The sequence below is a fragment of the Malassezia sympodialis genome, genomic scaffold, assembly GCF_000349305.1.
Source record: "Malassezia sympodialis ATCC 42132 genomic scaffold, msy_sf_5, whole genome shotgun sequence".
Taxonomy (NCBI): domain Eukaryota; kingdom Fungi; phylum Basidiomycota; class Malasseziomycetes; order Malasseziales; family Malasseziaceae; genus Malassezia; species Malassezia sympodialis.
The window spans coordinates 300,471-319,766 of NW_017387803.1; the positions used below are offsets into that span (position 1 = coordinate 300,471).

At 59.1% G+C, this 19,296-nt stretch overlaps 11 protein-coding genes across 11 annotated transcripts; 3 read left to right on the forward strand and 8 right to left on the reverse strand.

Annotated features, from left to right (window-relative positions):
• Positions 1–73: 73 nt before the first annotated feature.
• MSY001_1327 (uncharacterized protein) lies at positions 74–1,319 on the reverse strand (the record flags this gene model as incomplete). The annotated part of the gene is made up of 2 exons (XM_018883127.1): positions 74–235; positions 261–1,319. 2 exons carry the CDS (start codon positions 1,317–1,319, stop codon positions 74–76), a joined length of 1,221 nt encoding a protein of 406 aa, XP_018739917.1.
• A 431-nt stretch (positions 1,320–1,750) lies between these two features.
• On the reverse strand, positions 1,751–3,862 carry MSY001_1328 (uncharacterized protein; the record flags this gene model as incomplete). Its single annotated transcript, XM_018883128.1, has 3 exons — positions 1,751–1,777; positions 1,810–2,343; positions 2,372–3,862. The coding sequence occupies 3 exons, from the start codon at positions 3,860–3,862 to the stop codon at positions 1,751–1,753; spliced, it is 2,052 nt and encodes a 683-aa protein (XP_018739918.1).
• Positions 3,863–4,108: 246 nt separating this feature from the next.
• MSY001_1329 (uncharacterized protein) lies at positions 4,109–5,487 on the reverse strand (the record flags this gene model as incomplete). The annotated part of the gene is made up of 2 exons (XM_018883129.1): positions 4,109–4,326; positions 4,356–5,487. 2 exons carry the CDS (start codon positions 5,485–5,487, stop codon positions 4,109–4,111), a joined length of 1,350 nt encoding a protein of 449 aa, XP_018739919.1.
• A 21-nt stretch (positions 5,488–5,508) lies between these two features.
• MSY001_1330 (uncharacterized protein) lies at positions 5,509–10,110 on the forward strand (the record flags this gene model as incomplete). The annotated part of the gene is made up of 2 exons (XM_018883130.1): positions 5,509–5,620; positions 5,693–10,110. The coding sequence occupies 2 exons, from the start codon at positions 5,509–5,511 to the stop codon at positions 10,108–10,110; spliced, it is 4,530 nt and encodes a 1,509-aa protein (XP_018739920.1).
• Positions 10,111–10,150: 40 nt separating this feature from the next.
• MSY001_1331 (uncharacterized protein) lies at positions 10,151–11,874 on the reverse strand (the record flags this gene model as incomplete). Its single annotated transcript, XM_018883131.1, has 2 exons — positions 10,151–10,161; positions 10,194–11,874. 2 exons carry the CDS (start codon positions 11,872–11,874, stop codon positions 10,151–10,153), a joined length of 1,692 nt encoding a protein of 563 aa, XP_018739921.1.
• A 51-nt stretch (positions 11,875–11,925) lies between these two features.
• Positions 11,926–12,978, reverse strand: MSY001_1332 (uncharacterized protein; the record flags this gene model as incomplete). The annotated part of the gene is made up of 2 exons (XM_018883133.1): positions 11,926–12,884; positions 12,909–12,978. 2 exons carry the CDS (start codon positions 12,976–12,978, stop codon positions 11,926–11,928), a joined length of 1,029 nt encoding a protein of 342 aa, XP_018739922.1.
• A 341-nt stretch (positions 12,979–13,319) lies between these two features.
• Positions 13,320–13,794, forward strand: MSY001_1333 (uncharacterized protein; the record flags this gene model as incomplete). Its single annotated transcript, XM_018883134.1, has 2 exons — positions 13,320–13,513; positions 13,542–13,794. 2 exons carry the CDS (start codon positions 13,320–13,322, stop codon positions 13,792–13,794), a joined length of 447 nt encoding a protein of 148 aa, XP_018739923.1.
• A 197-nt stretch (positions 13,795–13,991) lies between these two features.
• Positions 13,992–15,629, reverse strand: MSY001_1334 (uncharacterized protein; the record flags this gene model as incomplete). The annotated part of the gene is made up of 1 exon (XM_018883135.1): positions 13,992–15,629. One exon carries the CDS (start codon positions 15,627–15,629, stop codon positions 13,992–13,994), a length of 1,638 nt encoding a protein of 545 aa, XP_018739924.1.
• A 168-nt stretch (positions 15,630–15,797) lies between these two features.
• Positions 15,798–16,569, forward strand: MSY001_1335 (uncharacterized protein; the record flags this gene model as incomplete). The annotated part of the gene is made up of 2 exons (XM_018883136.1): positions 15,798–15,989; positions 16,015–16,569. 2 exons carry the CDS (start codon positions 15,798–15,800, stop codon positions 16,567–16,569), a joined length of 747 nt encoding a protein of 248 aa, XP_018739925.1.
• Positions 16,570–16,760: 191 nt separating this feature from the next.
• On the reverse strand, positions 16,761–17,702 carry MSY001_1336 (uncharacterized protein; the record flags this gene model as incomplete). Its single annotated transcript, XM_018883137.1, has 1 exon — positions 16,761–17,702. The coding sequence occupies one exon, from the start codon at positions 17,700–17,702 to the stop codon at positions 16,761–16,763; it is 942 nt and encodes a 313-aa protein (XP_018739926.1).
• A 476-nt stretch (positions 17,703–18,178) lies between these two features.
• Positions 18,179–19,293, reverse strand: MSY001_1337 (uncharacterized protein; the record flags this gene model as incomplete). Its single annotated transcript, XM_018883138.1, has 2 exons — positions 18,179–19,208; positions 19,235–19,293. 2 exons carry the CDS (start codon positions 19,291–19,293, stop codon positions 18,179–18,181), a joined length of 1,089 nt encoding a protein of 362 aa, XP_018739927.1.
• Positions 19,294–19,296: the final 3 nt, after the last annotated feature.

Sequence of the window (19,296 nt, forward strand, 5' to 3'; positions counted from 1 at the left end):
GAGACACACCAGACACGTGTTGTGGAGGAATGCGTGCACGGACAAAACGTGGCACCGCGCTTCTATCCACTATTTAGGACAGCGTCGCCCCCGCAAAGGGCGCAGTGCATGGACCACGAGATGTACGCAGCACGCGGGCGCGCTTCTCACCTTCGGGCTCATTGGGACCTGGGCCAAACCATGCACATTCTTTCGCATCAGTGGTCTGGTAGTTGGGCTGGATTGTTTCAAAAATCTATGCGTCAGAGACATGTGCATACCTTCTTCTTCGGGTTCAACTGCTCCAGCGGCTCCATATTTTCGTAGCCATCCACGTAAATACGGTCTCCGAGCCCACTTCCGGCCGGCGGAGACACGGGCTCCACACCGCCATCCTTGCCGCCAGCGGCCGTGGCACACAACAGCATACCGTAGCTCTTGATGCCACGCATAGCCACAGGCTTCAGGTTGCATACACCGACGACCCAGCGGTCGCGCATCTGCTCAATCGGAACAAAGTGGACGAGACCCGAGAGAATAGTCCGGGGACCATCCGGCTCGCCGAAGTCAACTTTTTCGAGGTACAGCGCATCTGCATCAGGATGACGTTCCACGGACACAATCTTGCCGACACGCAGGTCCACCATGCTCGGCTGAGGGCCCGTCTCAGGAGCAGCAGCAGGCTTCTCCTTCTTCTCCTTCTTTTCTTTCTTCTCTTTCTTGGGCTGGGCATTGCCAGCAGCAGCCGCAGCACCCTCGGCTGGCTTGTCCGTGGCCTCTTTCTTTTCCTTCTTCTCCTTCTTGGGTTCAGCTTTGCGTTCGATCTTCGGGAAGCCATTGAATTCCGGATCAAAAGCCGTCACAGGCGGGTCAAGTTTCGCACCTGCGGTAAGGTGGGACATGTGTGAGAAATAGCGCACGAGAGAAGGGTGCGCATGCTGTGCGGCAGCCGGCAGCGTCGATACCACATCGTAGAGCGATGCAAAGAGCGAGTAGTCCGCCGCCGTCGGCGAGTTGCTGCTCAAGAAAGTGCGCGATTCAAGCTTCTTGTCGAGCGTCTCAAGACTGCCATTCATGCCCTCAACCTGATCGAGCCACTCATCCGTGGTCTTGATCTCGGCGTCCGAGGTACCCAATACTGACGTGGGTGAGGAGGAGAGCGAGGCAAGCTCGTGAGCAAAAGCGCGGAGCGGTTTCTCAGAAGCAACGAGAGACTTGAGGGCGCCTTGGTCCGTGACCAGGCGGTTGTACACCTCGACCAAGAGCTGGCGAGATCGTTGCGCCATTGTCGTAGGGAGCGAAGAAGACACCTCGGCCGACAGCCCACGAAGACCCTCCATGACAGCATAGAAGGGCGTTCATTAACCTTTCTCTACATGAGCCGCAGGCTACACTTGCCTACTCGAGCTCGAACATAGTTTCATCAGCATCCGATTCCAGTGTCGGAAGGATGGCTGGAGAGATAGGAGGATGCCCACGTGCATGATACGTGCCACTGCCAGGCGCAGCACGTCGCCGCGCCTCTTCGCTGCCTGTTCGCGAAGAGAACGGCGCGGTGACTCTCTCGCCGCCCAGGGAGGACGAGAGTGTACCAGGAGGGCTCATATTTGGTGGAGATCCTAGGTTGTTGTCGAGTAGGGGCGGTAGGAATGGCGATGCATGTACACTCGATGAGGGACGCCTAGTTGCAGATATGCCGCCAATGAGCGACATACTTCCGCCAAATGACATGCGTCCGGGCTGCGCAACGGAAGGCGATGTACCAAAGCCATTAAATGGTTGTGAATGAGCTGGAAGACTTTGTGACACAGACGTAGAGTTGTGAGACACGGGATCCCGAGCGTGTCGCATGCGTCGCTCCAGCTCCGCCGGTGTAAGCAGGTCGGTCAAGCTAGACGGCAGGAAGTCTTCCGCATGACCTGCCTCTGGACCCATATCTTCACTCCGTATAGAGTCAGCACCCCACACTGCCGAGATATCGCGTGTCGGCCGCGCGTCGGCACTAGCCGCATTGAAGAAGAAGCTGTGAGAGCCGGGCTGATCAAAAGGACTCGTGCCAAAGGCCGTCGTACTGGGAGGTTCGTAAGTGCGCGCCGTAAGGGGCATGTCACTGCCCCAAGCAGATGGGCGCGAAAGAGAGGGCGTATCCGAGTCCGGCGTCAAGGCGGACAAAGCGATGGGCAGGTCGTCGCCTGTGGCATCGCGCGCACCATGGAATGCCGCAGGGGGGGCTGGCGCAGGCACAGGAGCTGTACGAGATCCCTGAGATGTGTCGCTTTTCTCGTTGGCGCCACGCTGTTCCTCCGCTCCTTTGGCGGCTTGCGTGGCATTTTGCTGTGCCGCACGCTTGTTCTTTCGGTCCATCTGATATGGTTAGCACGAGCATACGTACACTCATAGGCTGTCCAGGCAGGATGTGCGCCAGCGCACAACGATGGCCAAATCGGCAGCTGCCCTTAATAAACCACTGGCATACTGCCTTCGGCTGCCCTTCTCCTGGAAGTGTGTGAGCAAACGGACATGCCTCGCCAGCTGAGCATCCGTTGTTGCGGAAAAATTTGCATGGCACCTGACCCAGGGCTTCTTTTTTCTTGGTGGAAAGTTTGGCGTTAGCCAGCGCGCTGCCCGCATTGGGAGGTGTGCTGCCCTCGTCCTCACGGTCGTGCTGTGCACGATTCCGGTCCTCACCACCACGCCCGCGTCCGCCGCGCCGGCGACGATGCGATTCCGTGCGAACTTGGATATCCGAAAGAACAAACAGGGCAGGGAGTGCGCAGGTCTGTTGTAAAGCTGACTTGACTTCGGTGGCGTCGTGTGGGGCAGGCTTGGCAGCCACGCGGACTAGTTGGTGCGCTGTGCACAATCCGGAAGACGCGGCAGGCGTAGGTGGCGAGCGCTGTCGGTCACGCGCTTCGCTGAGACTCACAGAGGGAGCAGATGCAAATGCGACTTCCAGAGCGTTCAGAGCGGTAGCTTGCGTCCCGCGTATGTCGAGCGTCGTGAGCTTGGAAAAGACTTTGTTTTGACTATCCGAAACAAACATAGTATCTCCAAGTGGATTTTTGGCAAGAGAAAGATCCTCTAAGTTAGTAAGAGGGTACCATGATGCAACGAGAATAGGCTCTTGGAGAAGGTTGTGACTCAAATCCAATTGCACGAGTGAGCTGGGCCAAGATACTACCAATGCCGATGTGGTAAGCTTGTTGTGGCTCAGATCGAGCGTTTTCAAGTGGGGAAGGAGGGCCATTTCGGAATGACCAGAGGAAGGTGATGACTCGACGGCATCCGAGGCGGCCTGATGGCCTTGCTGCATATCGTTCGCGGTCCACAGAGATTCCAATGCGTTGTGGCTTAGATCAAGGTGGACGAGAGACGGCATACCTATAATGCATGCAGGCACATGTTGAAGCTGGTTGCTCGTGAGATTCAACGACGTTAAGTTTAGCAGCCGCGCCAGTGCGAGCGGCAACGTAGTAAGTTGGTTTCCTTGCAGCTCCAGTCGCGCAAGGTCCCTGAATTCGGCGAGTCGATCAGGCACCTGGTCGATCTGGTTGGAGCCCAGCAAGAGTATGTGCAAACTAGTGCGACAGGACCACGACGCAGCCTCGTCCTCGGCGGGCGTATACCACGCGGGGGGCTCGTCCTGCAGCAAGTCTAGCAGCTCCGTAGGGGACTCTGTCAATGGTGGGGAGCGGCCCGAAAGATTTAGTCGACCTGATATCAGCGAAAGGTACAAACCAGAAGTGCATGCCGCATTCAAAGCGTCGGTCAATGGTTTTTGGGTGCGCGACTCGGCGTCGTACCCCGCATGGGCGCTCTGTTTTTCAGGGGTGTCGCTCGCGCTGCGTCGCGCTGCGATCGCAGATTTGACCGCGCGCGACATACCACAGATTGCCTAAGTGTGTCAGTCGAGATAATGTCCGGGAAAGTGGCTGGCCCTAGAGCGGGGTCCAATCTCTAGACAAGTGTACACAGCACACGCCAGGAGAGGGGTCCGCGCAGCTGACTAACGAAGCCTCGAGTGCGCCAATCGGTCCGTGCTCGTGCCTGTAAGTTTGCTCACGTGCGCGCACGGTGAACTGACCCGGGCGCATCGCACGGCCGGCAAAAGGTACGCAGGTCTATAAGCCTATCCGCGGTAGAATTTGTTCGGCACGAATGGCATACGGGCCACCGTGGCTTCGCGCATCTTGTTGCGCACTTCAACGAGCAATTTAGTATCCTTCTTGTGGTAGCCATTCTTCACGAGGGCCATCGCAATGTTCTGGCCCAAAGTTGGAGACGGGATGCCCGATGTGACACGGCCAATTTCCGTCGTGCCGTCCTCGGCAAACACCTTGGTACCCTCTGTAGATAGTCAGATGCAATATACATACCACGAGCAGGGGATCCTGGCGACACCAGCAGGCCGATGCGGCGGCGAGGCGGACCCTCCTTGAGCTCTTTCAGCACACGCTCGGCGCCGAGGAAGTCGCCTGTCTCGCGACGGTCCTTACCGACCGTCCAGGCCAGAGCGCCCTCAATGGGACTGACGCTCTCATCAAGGTCATGGCCATACAAGCACATACCAGCCTCAAGGCGCAGACTGTCGCGCGCCGCGAGACCGGCGAGCTCCACCTCACTGTCGTCAAGCAGCGCGCGGGCGATTTCCTCGGTAGCCTCGCGAGGGATCGAGATCTCAAAACCATCCTCACCTGTGTAGCCACCGCGAGCCAGATGGCACATAACCGAATCCGCGTTGTTTTGGCCGCTAAGGCGAATAGGCACCAGGGCGCTCTGGCCGAACGTCAGCTTCGACAGATCGAAGTCGTGCGGCAGATGCTTCTGCATGACACGGGCAGACGAGGGGCCCTGGAGGGCAAGGAGGCCACGGCCCTCTAGCACTTGGTGGGTGACCTCGCCCTCATCGCCGTTGCGTCGGTTCCACTCGTCGAGCTGCTCGCGGAGGAAGGCCAAGTCTTCGTGACGGCGACCGGCATTGGTCACCACGTAAAAGTCGGTGTCCGAATGCTTTGTGATGATCAGATCGTCGAGGATACCTCCATCCTTAGAGAGGAATACGGAGAGCGTCGATGAGAATGGCGGCAGCGACTCCAGCGAAGAAGGAGTAATGTGCTGCAAGAACTGAAGGGCCGTGTGGCCCTCGAACATGTGCTGCACCATGTGGCCTACATCAAAGAGACCGGCGTGCTCACGCACATGCTTGTGAGAAGCCACCTGGCCCATGCCGTCGTACGTGAGGGGCATCGCAAAGCCGCCAAACGGCACCATCTTCGCCCCATGGTTTACATGGAAGTTGTACAGACATGTCTTGGCCTCCTCCTTTCGAGGCACACTCGTGTGTAGAGCAGCACGAGATGCCAGAGGCATAGCCGCATGCACACGCAAGGCAGAAACTGCAGGGATACGCAGCGTTGAGCCGCGCTTCAGCGACGTGGATACGAACATGGCAATAGGTTTAAACAGGCACCGAGCGACGCCGGGGAGGCCGGTCGTGCTTCTCCACATAGCCTCAGACCGCCGCCACCCATGGAGCAGTGGACGCCCTCGGGCGTGATCAATGTGTGCGAACTCTGGGTGTTTACTGTGGCTGTCGTACTCCTAGGCACTCGGCTTCATGCGCTACGTCGGTTGTATCTGGGTACGCGGCGGCATTCCTCGCTGCGGCGATGGATCATGCAGCATGTGTTAGGCTCGCCCATGGCACATCCAGGGAGCACGATCATCCGACCAGAGGTGGTCAACGAGTACGCTTTCTGGAGGCAGTACAAGTATGCGCGCTGGTTTTTCTTGGCCGTGGGAGGCGCAGGTCTGCTCAGTAATAAGCTATGGAACAAGGACCTCCAAGTCCTGTATATTCCCTTTGCCTTGCAAGCGGCATGGCTGTACCACGAGCACAGCCACCCCAAATTCGCCCTAGAGGTGCGCTGGACATGCATTTGCACACTCTTTACAGTGACCGCGTGCTTCTTTGTTGGCGAGCTGTTTCGCTTTGCGTTTGGCGAGCACTTTACGCCTGTGCTGTGGGTAAATGTGGTGCTGCTAGGCCTCTTGTCCGGGACCATTGGCTTGCTTCCCGGCATTCCGCGGCATGTGGCCGTGCAGGGCACTGCCGTCAAAGTGGCCCTTCGCGAAGATGAGCCGCAGGAAGGTTCGGACGCCGACGAGGCTCAGAGCCAGTCGCTCGAGATGGCACCGACCGCACCGATGAGCAACTCAGTATTGGGCGCACTCTTCTTCCTTCACGTCGGGACTCTTGTGCGCACAGTCAGGCGCAGCGGACGCTTAGCATCGAGGGATGTACCACTGCTGGGCCCAAACATGCAAGCAGAGACACTCAGCCGCCATATTCACAGCCTCCTGCACAAGCCCAAGTGGATGCGGAGGCGCGTGGTGCGTCCGAACGCCTTCGAATCGACGCCGCTGCTCACTGCGCCTGGGGCATCCAATGCTCGGCACCGGGGCCTGCGCCTTGTGTGGGTGTTGATGCGTGCGAATGCGCTGCATTTCGGCTTCTTAATATCACTCACGCTCTTGGCGATCGGGACGTACTATGCGCCGGCTTTCTTTGCGAACCGCATTTTCAAGGCGCTGGACGAAAGTGTAGGCGTGGATGATACGCAGGTGGACACGCTCTACCGGTGTCTGCCGTGGGTTCTGGGCCTGTTCTGCACCGTGATCGTCAGCAGCACTATCCAAGGTGCGCTGTGGAGCCGCATGGAGGGCACACTGACCGTGTCATTATCGTCCCAACTCTCGATGCTGCTATTCAACAAAACACTGCGTCGTCGCTTGGGAGCGCGTGCTGAGGCCGACGGAAAAGGAGACAGCCAAGTGCTCACACTGCACCTGGTCGACCTCGGGCGCATCACGGCCGTGTGCTTCCACCTTTTCGCCGCGCTTACGACACCCTGCGAGTTGCTGCTGGGTGGCTACTTTGCGTACCGTGTGCTAGGAATCAGTGCGCTCGTTGGCCTCGGCACCACGGTCGTTCTCATGCCGCTGATCGGCTCGCTGAGTAGGGCGTACAGTCGCGCCAACGAGCGCCTGATGAGTGTGCGTGACCGGCGCATGGGCTTGCTCAATGAGTGTTTCTTCGGCATCCGCATGATCAAGGCCCAGGCGTGGGAGCCAATGTTTGATGGCAAGATTAACCATACACGCACGGATGAGATCCGCGAGCTGCGCTGGTCGTTTGTGTTTGAGTCGCTGCTCTCGGTGGTGCTCGAGCTGAACCCGCTGCTTGTCACCCTCGTCGCGTTTACCTTTTACACGCAGGTGCTGCACGAGACGCTGACGCCCCAAGTGGCGTTTACGTCGTTGGCCGTCTTTAATGAGCTGCGCTGGACAATCATCATGCTGCCACGCGCCGTCACCAGCTTTGCGCAGACACTTGTCTCGGCTGGGCGAATGGCCGAGTACCTCGACAGTCCCGAAGTGTCGCCGCCTGCGCGCACGCTGCGCGCATCGCCCGCATCGCCGGCGACAGTGCGCCTCGACAAGGCAACTGTGGCATGGCCACTCACAGGCCAAGGATCGTCGTTTGTGCTGCGCAATATCAGCGTCGAGTTTCCCGTGGGCCGCACGCTCCTCTGTGGCCGAGTGGGGTGCGGCAAGACGTTGCTACTTCACGCACTACTACACGAGGCCGAGGTCCTGCATGGTACCGTGCAATGTCCGCGCTCGCCAAGTATCAGTGTGCCGGCCGAGGCCGAGAGCCTGACAGAAGCGCAGCGCGCGCTTGGCACGGACGCGTGGCTGCACCCTGATATGGTCGCCTACGCGCCGCAGCAGCCATTCCTAATGAATACGACTATCCGCGACAATATCCTCTTTGGACTGCCGCTCGGCAACGCGACGCGCTACCAGGCCGTCCTCAAAGCATGCGCTCTTACAAACGATCTCGAGCAGTGGGAGCATGGCGACCTTACTATTGTTGGCGAGAACGGCACGGAGCTGTCCGGCGGCCAAAAGGCGCGCATTGGCCTCGCGCGCGCTGTCTACTCACGAGCGACAGTTGTCTTGCTCGATGATGTGCTCTCCGCGGTGGATACGGGCACGGCGCGGTACCTTACGACGCACTTGCTGGCTGGCCCGCTGCTGGACCAGCGTATCGTCCTTCTCGTCTCACACAATGTCGCGCAGGTGGGCCAAGTCGTGGATCAAGTCGTGTATATGGAGCCAGGACGCGTGGCCTTCCACGGCACGCCTTCGGCGTTCTTCGAGTCGCCGCACTACTCGGGTTGGCAGACGGCAGAGAAGGAGGAGCGGAACGAGCCTGCCTCGGAGCCACACGAACCGCCGCTCTCGACGACCGAGGCGAAGCGCGTGCTCGAGCACCGCGAGACGGGCAGCATTGCATGGAAGGTATGGAGTGCGTACGTGGCAGCCAGCAGTGGGTGGTCCCTGTGCCTGCTGACGATGCTGCTTTTCGCGCTGGCGAACCTGTGGGACCTGGTCACGAATGCATGGGTGCGCGACTGGAGTGCGAGTGGTGGGCGTGGCCACTCGAGCGCCTGGTGGCTCGAGCGGTATGCGGGCCTGGTACTGGTCGGCGTGGTGTTTGGCGTCCTTCGCTGGGTCGGCATTTACACCATGTCGCTGCGCGCGTCGCGTACGCTGTTTGGCCGGATGCTGTGGCGCACAATGCACGCGCCGATGCGCTTCTTTGATCGGACGACGCGTGGGCGCCTACTCAACCGCTTTGGGCAGGATATGGAAGTGATTGACGCGACGTTTGCGCGCGCGATTGCAGACGTGGTGATCCGTGTCACGCAGCTGCTGGCCACGTCGATTGCGCTGTACATGGTCGGCGGCATCCTATTCGTGCTTGTGCTCCTCGCGCTCCTGCCGCTCTACGGCTGGGTCGCTTGTCGGTACATGGGCGTGGCGCGCGACCTGCAGCGTCTCACTTCGACCTCACGCTCTCTTGTGGTCCATGCGTTCAGTCATACGGTGCAAGGCGTGCAAGTGATCCGTGCATTCGGTGCGCAAGAGCGCTTCACTGACGATATGCTCGGCCTGCTCGATAACTACAACCGGTTCGTGTGGTGGACTGCCCAGGGCAGCCGCTGGTTGAGCCAAATGTTCAACCTGATAAGCTCGATGCTCGTGCTCATTTCGTGTGTGCTCGTACTGCTTGCGCCACACACCGAGCCGGCGTCCGTGGACTTTTCGCTGACGTTCCTCATCGACTTGAACTTTGTGCTGTTGATCCTCATGCGCATGTACACAGCGCTGCAGACGAGCGCCGTCTCCGTGGAGCGCGTGTTTGAGTTCGCAGCATCGATCGAGCAGGAGCCTGAGGCGCCGCAGGCTCTTGTGCCCTCTGCGGCGTGGCCTGAGCACGGTCATATCCAGGTCGAGAATCTGCGCCTGCGGTACGCGCCAGACCGCCCCGATGTACTCAAAGGTGTGTCGTTCGAGGTGCCGCGTGCCTCCAAGCTCGCGATCGTCGGTCCCACCGGCAGCGGCAAGTCGACGCTGATGAGCGCGTTCCTGCGCTTTTTGGAGCCGGCCGCCGGGCGCATCGTCATGGACGGATGCGACATTGGCGAGCTCGCTCTGCATGACCTGCGTTCGCGCCTGCAGATTGTGCCCCAAGACCCAGTCATATTGTCCGGCCCACTACGCAGTGTGCTGGACGTGGCCGGTGAATTTGACGATGCACAGCTCCTCGAAAGCCTGCGTGCCGTGCACCTCATCACTGACGACTCAATGGCGATGGAGGACCTCTCCATGCCGATCGCCGAGAATGGGGCGAACCTGAGCCAGGGGCAGCGGCAGTTGCTGTGCCTTGCGCGGGCCCTCTTGCGCAAGTCACGCGTTGTGCTCTTCGACGAGGCGTCGAGCTCCATCGACTACACGACGGACCTCCAGATCACCGAGGTCATCCAGGAGGCTTTCCGTGACAGCACAGTCATTACCATTGCACACCGCCTGCGCTCGGTCATTGCGTACGATCGTGTATTGTACCTGGAAGACGGACAGGTGGCCGAGTGGGGCGAGCCCGCCGAGCTTTTGCGCAACCCCAAGTCCAAGTTCTATACACTATGTCAACACGCGGGCGCACCAGAGTTCCAGGCTCTCGTGCAAGCCGCGGAGGATGCCGCGCTGCGTCGTCGCTCATAGCGTCTCGTACTCGAGTCGCGCAGTCACTGCAGCCACACGCTCAGCCATGTGCTGGATCTCACGCACTTCGACGGGTGACACACGCAGCCCGAGCCGAAAGAGCTCCGTCTCGCCAATGACCCGCCCCTGCTGCATGTGTGTGCCGCGCGGCGCCCCGCGCACACGCTGGTAGGCAGGTGCATACGCCTCGTGGGCATGCACAGGGCTGTCGGCTCCCACGCCGAGGATCAGCTGCAGGGCTGCCTCGCGGTGACGCGACGTCGGAAGAGCGCGCCACGTCTCGAGGGCACGACGCAGCGCGTGATTGTCCTCGCCACGGGGGTGCAATGAGGATGTCGGTTGCAATATCGCTCGCAGTGTAGGATCCATAGCAAGTGTCTCCAGCTCACTCAGCCGCAACGGCTTCGGGTCCGCAGCACGCAGCGGATCCAGGTAGATCAATGGATCGGGCTCGTCGGGCCACAGCAGCTCATCGAGCGCTCGTAGAGGAGGTGATGCAACCGGCGGCAGTGCCGCCGTAGAAGCAGTACCAGTGCCAGGCACAGGCGCCGCCAGCTCCGCTGACAGGTCCGTGACCCTGGCGCGCCGCGCGCGCTGTGCCGCTGCCTCGCCACGGTGTCGCTCCAAGCTCGCCAAAAAGTTGTTGTCCAGCACAAAATCGAGCCACTGCGCTAGGGCATCCACATGCTGCAGGATCTCGCGCTCCAGCAGCTGTCGGAGCAAATCTGGCACCTCGAACGGGTTCGGTGCAGCGCGCCGTGGCACGGCGCGGCGCTTGGGGCGTAGAGAAGTCTCACCGTCGGTCGATGCCCGCTTAGAAGACGGGTGCTGCGGCGTACGAGCGCTGTTGCGTTCCTCGGACGCAGGTGGGTCGCTAGGGTCCAACTTCGACGAGACCGCGTCTCGCACTGGGTCCATATCTGAATTGGACGACTCTGATGACGAGTCCGAGTCAGTGTCAGAGTCGGACGAGCCCGACGAAGTGTCCGGCGCATGAGACTGATTTGCCGGGGCCCTTTTTGCATCAAGCGAGGCATCAGACGCAGAAGTTGAGGGCGGACCGGCTGCCTGGAAAGACGGATCGCCCGACGCCTCGTTTGTCGAAGATGGGGCGCGTGGCACCTGTGCGTTCGATCTCGGCAGCTCACGAAGTCGAATACGCGCCTGCTTTTGTTCAATGAGTGCAGCAGTCGGGAACCTTTTCTTGCGCTGTCTTATCCATTCTTCAATGAGCTCCGGGGTATCCAACTTGATATTCAGGCCCAGAATCGTCGAGTCGGAGGGGCCGTCCGCTGCACGCGCATTACCTTTGCGTTGCCGCGCTAGATGCTCACGTTCTTCGGCTATGCGCATAGGGTCACGTCTTCGTAGCTCATCCATGCCGCCAGGAGGGTATACAAGGTGCCTGTCGGCGCGGTGGAGCATGAGCTCTAGCTCAGACGTTGCCGCAAACGTGCAGCGAGAGGGCTGCGATAGCAACGTCGTATCGAGTCCACAATAGTACAAAGGTCCACTGGGCCGTGGCACTGGTCTTCGTGTCGGCTTTGGCGCAGCCATAGGCGCAGGCCGAGCGGCACCATTGGGTGGAAACAAGGACGGTGCATCGGCTGGGGCCACAGGTGGTGGTGGCGATCGTTGCTTCGCTGCTGCAGCTTCAATTGCCTGGAGCTCGTCCTCCCTTACGTCCCCCAAATAGTTGCCGTATTCATCGTACCTCGGCACTTTCTTAGGCTTCCGTGCGGGCGCCGGTGGTCCGTCCGCCATGGCAGCCAGAGAAAAAAATGGCTGACTAAGGATATTGGTATCGGTCGCAGACTACGGCGAGGGCGTCGGAGCCGGCGCAGGGGCCGGCGCGGCAGGCTCTTCGGACGGCGCCGGCGCGTCCTCGGGCAGAGCATCCTGCTTGCATTCGGCCTCCCAGAAGCGCAGCTCCTCCTTGTACATTTCGTGGACGAGAGAACCGCCCAACTTTTCCTCAAGCCACTCGAGGGCGCCCAGGTCCATCACAATGCGGCTGAACTGCAGTACCTCGTACGCATGCAGCTCGCCTGGCTGCTTCGTGTGTTCGAGGCGTGGCTGAGGGTGAGGTTCAAGTGCATGCAGACGCATTAGTGCCACGTCAGGCAGGTTGCGCGATGCCACGTCGAAGTTACGCACGTAGCGCGCGTGACGCAGCACCTGCTCGTCTGTGTACTCGAGATCCACAGATGACGCACGCGCAGCGCCCCTCTCGGTGGACACTGGTGACAAGGGGCGACGCGGAGCAGTGAGGAATAGCGTATCGGTCCACTGCTTCGAGCCGAGCAGGCGAGCCAGCTTGTTGGTGGACATGGGCGCCGGCTGCCACTCGAGGCTGGGCACCACATGCAGCCGGCCCTCGCGCATCCGTGCGCTAAGCGCAGAGCGCAGAGCGAGCTCACGCACCTTGCGTGGAAGCTCCGTCTTAAAGTCGCGGGGGCGTGGACCATGCGCCACGCCACCCTTACGGAGCATGGGGCTACCGGCATCACCAAGACGAGCCTTGCCAGACCCTTTTTGGGGGCGCAGTTTGCGGCCCGAGAACGCCACTTCTGAGCGTGTCTTGGTGCTCGCTGTGCCCATACGCATAGCGTCGAGATAGTACACGACCGCCATGTGCATTGCATGCTGGTGCGGCGGCACATTAAACACATGTGCGGACATGGGAACATAGTGCTTCTCCTGCGAATCTGGACGCGTTTTGGGGCTCAAATAAGACATGCGCGTGTGAATCAAGGGGGAAGAACGCTCCAGGGCTGCTGTGAGTGAAGGACACGTACCATACACGACAGGTTCGTCCGTTTCCGTCGCCGGTGCCGCCTCGGAGGAGCGCGGGAGCGAGACGTGCATTGCACGAGCTCGAACCATCGCACCTCCATACACCCCCGTTGGTGTTACTGCGGGGCACGAAAAGAGCTGGCGCCCCTGCAGCGCTGCACGTACAAACATCCTGCTGCGCTCACTGGGCGACCGGGGGTGTCGATGCGGCGTGGTCGCGAAGACCCTCGCTCGGCCGATAATGATTAGTAAGGACTTCCCATAGAACTATATGGTTCGAATGTCGTCACGTGGACAGTCCTGGGACACCGCGCCCGGCTGGAAAACCGCACGTACGCCGCGAGGTTTCTACCATACCACACATCAAGGTACGTTCGCGCTCCGCGTGCGAGAACAGAACTGACACACAAAAGATGTCTGAAGCGAAGGGTGCGACGCCGTTCGTCTCGTGTTTCGGCAAGAAGAAGACTGCGACGGCGGTCGCTCATGCCAAGGAGGGCAAGGGCCAGATCCGCCTGAACGGCCAGCCCATCTCTCTCATTCAGCCTGAGGCCCTGCGCTGGAAGGTGTACGAGCCTGTCCTGGTTGTTGGTGAGGACAAATTCTCGTACGTACCCATTGTTTGAATTAACCAGCAGCACCGTTGACATTCGCATCCGTGTCTCGGGTGGTGGTCACACTTCGCAGGTTTACGCCATCCGTCAGGCCATTGCCAAGGCCCTTGTTGCCTACTACGCCAAGTACTACGACGCTGCCTCGGCTCTTGAGCTCAAGCAGCTCTTCGTGTCGTATGACCGTACGCTCCTGATCGCCGACCCTCGCCGCTGCGAGCCCAAGAAGTTCGGTGGTCGTGGTGCCCGCGCGCGCCGCCAGAAGTCGTACCGTTAATGGCAATTTGGTACGGCAGCTTCCTGCATTTTGGCTTGGCTGCTATTTTGTTCAGGGTTTGTTCCCTTGGACGTTTGTACTCTGCCGGCGGTGATGACATAGGTTCCTTGCTCGGTGGATAAAAGGCTCTCGCTCCCTTCGAGATGCAATATATATGCTTTACCCAAAATGTGCTCGTGTACTCGATAGCTACCTGCCTACGAGCCTTGAGTGGAAGAACGGACCGTGTCCGACTGTAGCTCTTGGAGTCGCTGCGCCAGGCGCTGCGACTCAGACACAATGACCGCCTCGTTCACCCATGGGCCATGGAACGTCTCCGCGCGACGCATCTCCTCTGACGTGAAGTGCACCGACGACGTGGGATCGCCCTCTGGACCGCGTCCCGATTGCGACGCGCCCAGCACCATGTCAAGATCACGAGCCTGACTAGCAATCCATGCCTGGAGATGACCCTTGGGGTCCTTGGCGAACGACGAGAAAAAGTGCTGGGCAGCCGATCGGTTCCGAATCGTAAGAGCGGCCTGGGCAATCTGGTCATCGATCGCCAGGATTTCGTTGCTCAGGGAGCTGTTGGCATCGAAGCGCGAGAGCACATTGTGCTGCTTCGTCCGCAGTGCCCAATCTTCCATGTCCAGCTCAATATCAAACGCAGTAGGGTGTCGGTACTCAGCCCTGTCAGTCCGAACATAGTACTCCAAAACAATAGGTTGAGGCGGGTGCAGGAAACGATGCAGCACCTCGGGTATGTGGTGGAAGTTGATAGTAGGAGTGCGGAAAAGGGCTTGCAGAGGCGGGTCTAGGCGCACAACCCGGTGGTCGTTCTCATCCAACAAATTCTTCTGCTTGATGTAGGCCCAAAGAGCACTCAGCACACCAGCACGAGTCTCTTCTTGCACATCAAGTAGCTGTGCCAGGGGTGGCGAAACAGAGTAACGCTCTGGCACGTACAATGGATACAGCACAATCTTGGCTTTCACAGGCTCCGTTCCTGTGCGCTTAATTTCAAATCCATCGAGCGCCGGCTCGGCACTGTGAATCAGGGGGTTCTCCGTTACAGCACCACCACCAGCACCCGGCATCGGTGGTTGCGGCGCAACGCTAGGTGCAGGGCGGTGCCATTCCACGATGTTGCTTGCCCCCATCTGTTCATCCGGGTACAAGTTGGGGTCCCGCATAAATTCGACCACACAGGACTTAATCAAGTTGCTGAATTTGTGCGCACCAATGCGCGAAGCAGTCGCATGGGCAGAGAGCGCGGCCCCCGCCCGCGACCGAAAGCTCGGATCAAGAAGGCGACCCTCAATGCGGAGTGTCCATGACGGAACATCGGAAGAGGGCGCGGCAGATTTGCCCTCCGCGGCCGGCGCGGTGGCTCCATCCTCCTCGTCGCCGCCATCGGCGTCATCGGCATCGGCAGCATCAGCATCACGTTGACTCTTTTCCTTTTCTTCAACTTGAAAAGGCTGGTTGGCACATGTATTGCTCAGAAAAATGCGCAAAGTGCGCTTCACCTTTGGAGGCTTCCCCATAGAGTCCATAAGCTCAGCGCGCTTGCGCGCCATGGTCCAGTCAAGCTGGCGCTCCATCCGTTGAAGGTCACTGTAGAAGGCACTTTCCTTCACCTGACGCTTCAGTGAAGGAGGCAGACTACGATCGGTAGGACGGTCGCGCTTCGTGCCACGGAAGCCTTCACCGACAAGTATGTCATAATGGTTGCGGGCGCGAATCCGTTGTGCTTGAGCCTGAGCTTGGGCTTGGGCTTGGGCCTGCACTTGGTTAGAGGGGTGCGCATAGGAAGACCCTTGTTTCTGCAGACCAGGAGACCCTGTGTACATCTTTGCCGAATAACACACGCGGTCTATTCCACGGGTTGCGCGTCACGATCGCGACCTCGGTCAACGGCCCAAGCCGATGGACAAATGGGAATTAAGTGTTATATCCCTGTTGGATGATGCACGCTTGTGGCCCATGGGCGGGGCACCGTGACTCGCAGACGGACCATCATGTCGGCGCCACCACCTTCTCAGGGAACGGAGGATCAGACCCCGGCTCCTGAAATCAGCATGAAGCCAATCCAGACTAAGCTGGTTTTGCTGGGCGAGTCTGCTGTTGGAAAAACATCGATTGTGCATCGTTTTGTGCAAGATGATTTTCAGGAAAACCGTGAACCGACGATTGGCGCAGCCTTCTTGACTGTGAGTATGATGTTCTGACATCTAGCAACGTTGCCGCTTGGAAGACCGTCTTATTAAGTTTGAGATCTGGGATACGGCTGGTCAAGAGCGGTTCCACAGTTTGGCACCTATGTACTACCGCAACGCTCAAGCCAGCGTTGTTGTTTATGACGTGACAAAGGCGGCTTCGTTTGAGAAGGCTCAGAGTTGGGTGAAGGAGCTGCAGCGCCAGGCGAACCCGAACATTGTCATCGCCCTTGTGGGCAATAAAGTAGACCTCATCTCTGAGCCTGCCGAGGACACAAGCATTGTGAACAAGGATGACGATGCAGAGGACACAGGTGCTTCAGCGACCGCGGTCAAGCGCGAGGTCCCAATATCAGAGGCGCAGAGCTATGCTAATGAGGCAGGTCTCCTTTTCTTTGAAACTAGTGCCAAAACGGGTGAAGGCGTGTTGGAGGCCTTCACTGAAGTGGCCAAGCACATCCCCCTCGATATCAAGCCACGGGCTGATCCGAACGCGAGCAGCGGTGTCCGCAACGAACTGGTGGACTTGCAGCGACGTACTAGCCTTCCAACCCGAGATGGCTGCAATTGCTAGTGATGATTCCTTCTCCTGTCCATAAATGCATCTATAAGCGGCACCCGTGCTGATGTCTGCCAGAAACGACTCCAACACCATATGTTTGTACAGCTCGATTGACAAGCCTATTGGACTTTGGCTCAACCGCCAACAGGGCGACCGAGCAAAAATCCCGGCAGAACCAGCTACAAAACTGTAAAATGGGCTGTTTAACCCGAGCCACCCTTGTAGACCTTGCCGAACATAAGCTGCTGGAGGTGGTCGTAACCGGCGATGGTACCGGCGGCGGCGATACCACGGAGAATGTTGGCACCGGCACCCTTGAAGAGCGACCAGACACCCTCGGCAGCAATAATCGACGAGGCGGCGTGGAACATGCTCTTGTACGCGACACCACCACCCGAGGTCATCATCATACGACGACGGATAGTGTCGAGAGGGTACGAAGCAAGACCAGCCGAAGTGGTGACACCCCAACCAAGCAAGAACGAAGCCAGGAAGTTCTCCGAGAGCTTGCCGGGCAGCAGAATAGGCTTGAGCGAGTCGTAGAGACCGAAGTACAGACCACGGTACACAACGATACCAACGACCGAGGGAATGAAGCCACGGTAGAGACCCAGAACACCGTCGATGGCAATCGTCTTGCGGTACACGTCAATGAGACCGTTGAACTGGCGCTCACCACCCTTGGCAACCGACTTCGAGTCGTTGGCAAGACGGGTACGGGCGTAGTCAAGCGAGTACACGAAGACGAGCGACGAAGCACCGGCGGCACCACCCGAAGCAATGTTCGAGCTGAACTTCTTCCAGTAGGCAGCGTCCTTAGGCACCTTGAAGAGCGACTTGAAGTAGTCCTTGAAGGCGAAGTTCAGAGCCTGGGTAGGGAAGTAACGGATGACGTTTGCAGTGTTACCGCGCCAGAGCGAGGCCAGACCCTCGTTCTGGTAGGTGCGGATAAAGCAGTCACCGATACCCTTGTAAGGCGAGGCAAGACGACCCTGCTTAATCATCTCATCCTGGTTCTGGATGAGCAGCTTGATACGCTCAATGGGGGCAGCCGCGGTCTTCGAGATGGCGGCGGAAACACCACCCATCATGAAGTCCGTCAGGAAACCCTGCATCGACTTAGCAGGCTTCGAGTCACCAGCCATTTTGTTCTGAAAGTGTTAGCACTTCTAACGGGATGGTTGATACGAACCAGTTGGTAGAGGTGAAGAGAAAAAAGGGCGTCTGGGCCGAGGCCTTTAACCGAGTGCCTCCAACCGAACGGACCCCTGCACGTTCCGAGAATTGGCCGGTAAGCTGCAAGATGCATTATGTGCGGTCGGGACATATGCGCGTCGGGCAAATCCGGTAATTTTTACAACAGCGCATGTGCTGGCACGGCGCGGCCGCACAGAACCTATGCATCTACGTTACCAAGCACGTGGGTATCGCGCCTCCTGCAGCACGCTCAGACCATCGGGGACGCGGCCTGCCGCCAATCAAATGCAGCTAAGTAATCACCACAACAGCGTTGGCAAGGCCGGCGTCAGCAATCGAAAGCGACGTGTCTAGCAGAGGCTGAGGAGGAAAAGACGTGCGAAGAGTAAAGTCCGGATGCAACGCTGGCTGCTGGCTTGCCGGGTTAGTCCATAGAAACAACGTACGAGAGAATGTATGTGCGCAAATCTGCGACAGTATGCGATAGGTTCAGTTTGGCAATGAGTCGCTGGCCGTTCGGGAGTCGGACTTGAATCTGCGTCATGGGCTGGGACGGGTCAGCTTGAATAGATGCAGGAGTGGGCGGTGCCACATTGGGGGCCTGATTTGAAGGAGCGGGGACGACGCTCGGCGCTCCAAGGCGGTTGCCGACGCCTTCGAAAGGCTTTGCGGGAGGCGGTGGGGGTGGGACATATTTCTCGTTTGTACGGCGCGAAACGACCAGTTCCACGGGCTGTCCAAATCGCACGTCGAGTAGATGCAGAGGCGCACGACCAGCATGGATGGCCTCCAAGACTTCTTGGTTTCCGGGGTCGTCATACCGCATGAGCGGGCCGTCGCCAATAGAGAAGCCGTCGGCCCAAAACGTAAGATGACGTACAGCAGGCTCTTCATCGCTTACATCGCCATCCGTGGGGTCGCCGGAGGGATGCGACTCATCATCCACCGTAGTGCCATTGATCGAATAGCCCTTGCCGGAGAAAGCGCTCGATGAAGCAGGCCGTGTATCCCTGGGTGGTCTGTGAGAAGACTGGGATGCTTGTGAAAGAATGTCGTTGACCAGGCCATGGCCAGCATCATCGCGCTGCCGAGGGTTCTCAACGCTCAGGCCACTGCGCTCGCCACCAGTGTACAAGTTCACGGGATCTTCGCCGTCTCTAGCTTCAGGCACCTCTGCATCAGACCGAAGATCGCGGAATGTCATGATGCCACCAGCACGCGGCCGCGCGGTACCTGGTGTGCCGGCCGAAGCGGACGGCCACGGTGCTGACGGAGGGGCAGGTGCGCCGGTGAGCGTACGCGGTCCTTGAGATACAGATTCACGCGATGCCTCTGGCGCCGGACCGCGGGGAGAAGACGCAGCAGCAGATGGCACCGAGTTCTCATGCAGGCCAGATTCAAAGTACACAGAGAGCGCCATCGCCACATCGCCCTTGGCCGATAGCACGTGCGCCCTGGGTGTCAGTCTGTCGCTACATACCTGGCCACTTCAGGCGATGCCCCTGTCACGTTGATGAACTGTGCGATGTCTTCGTCCATAGT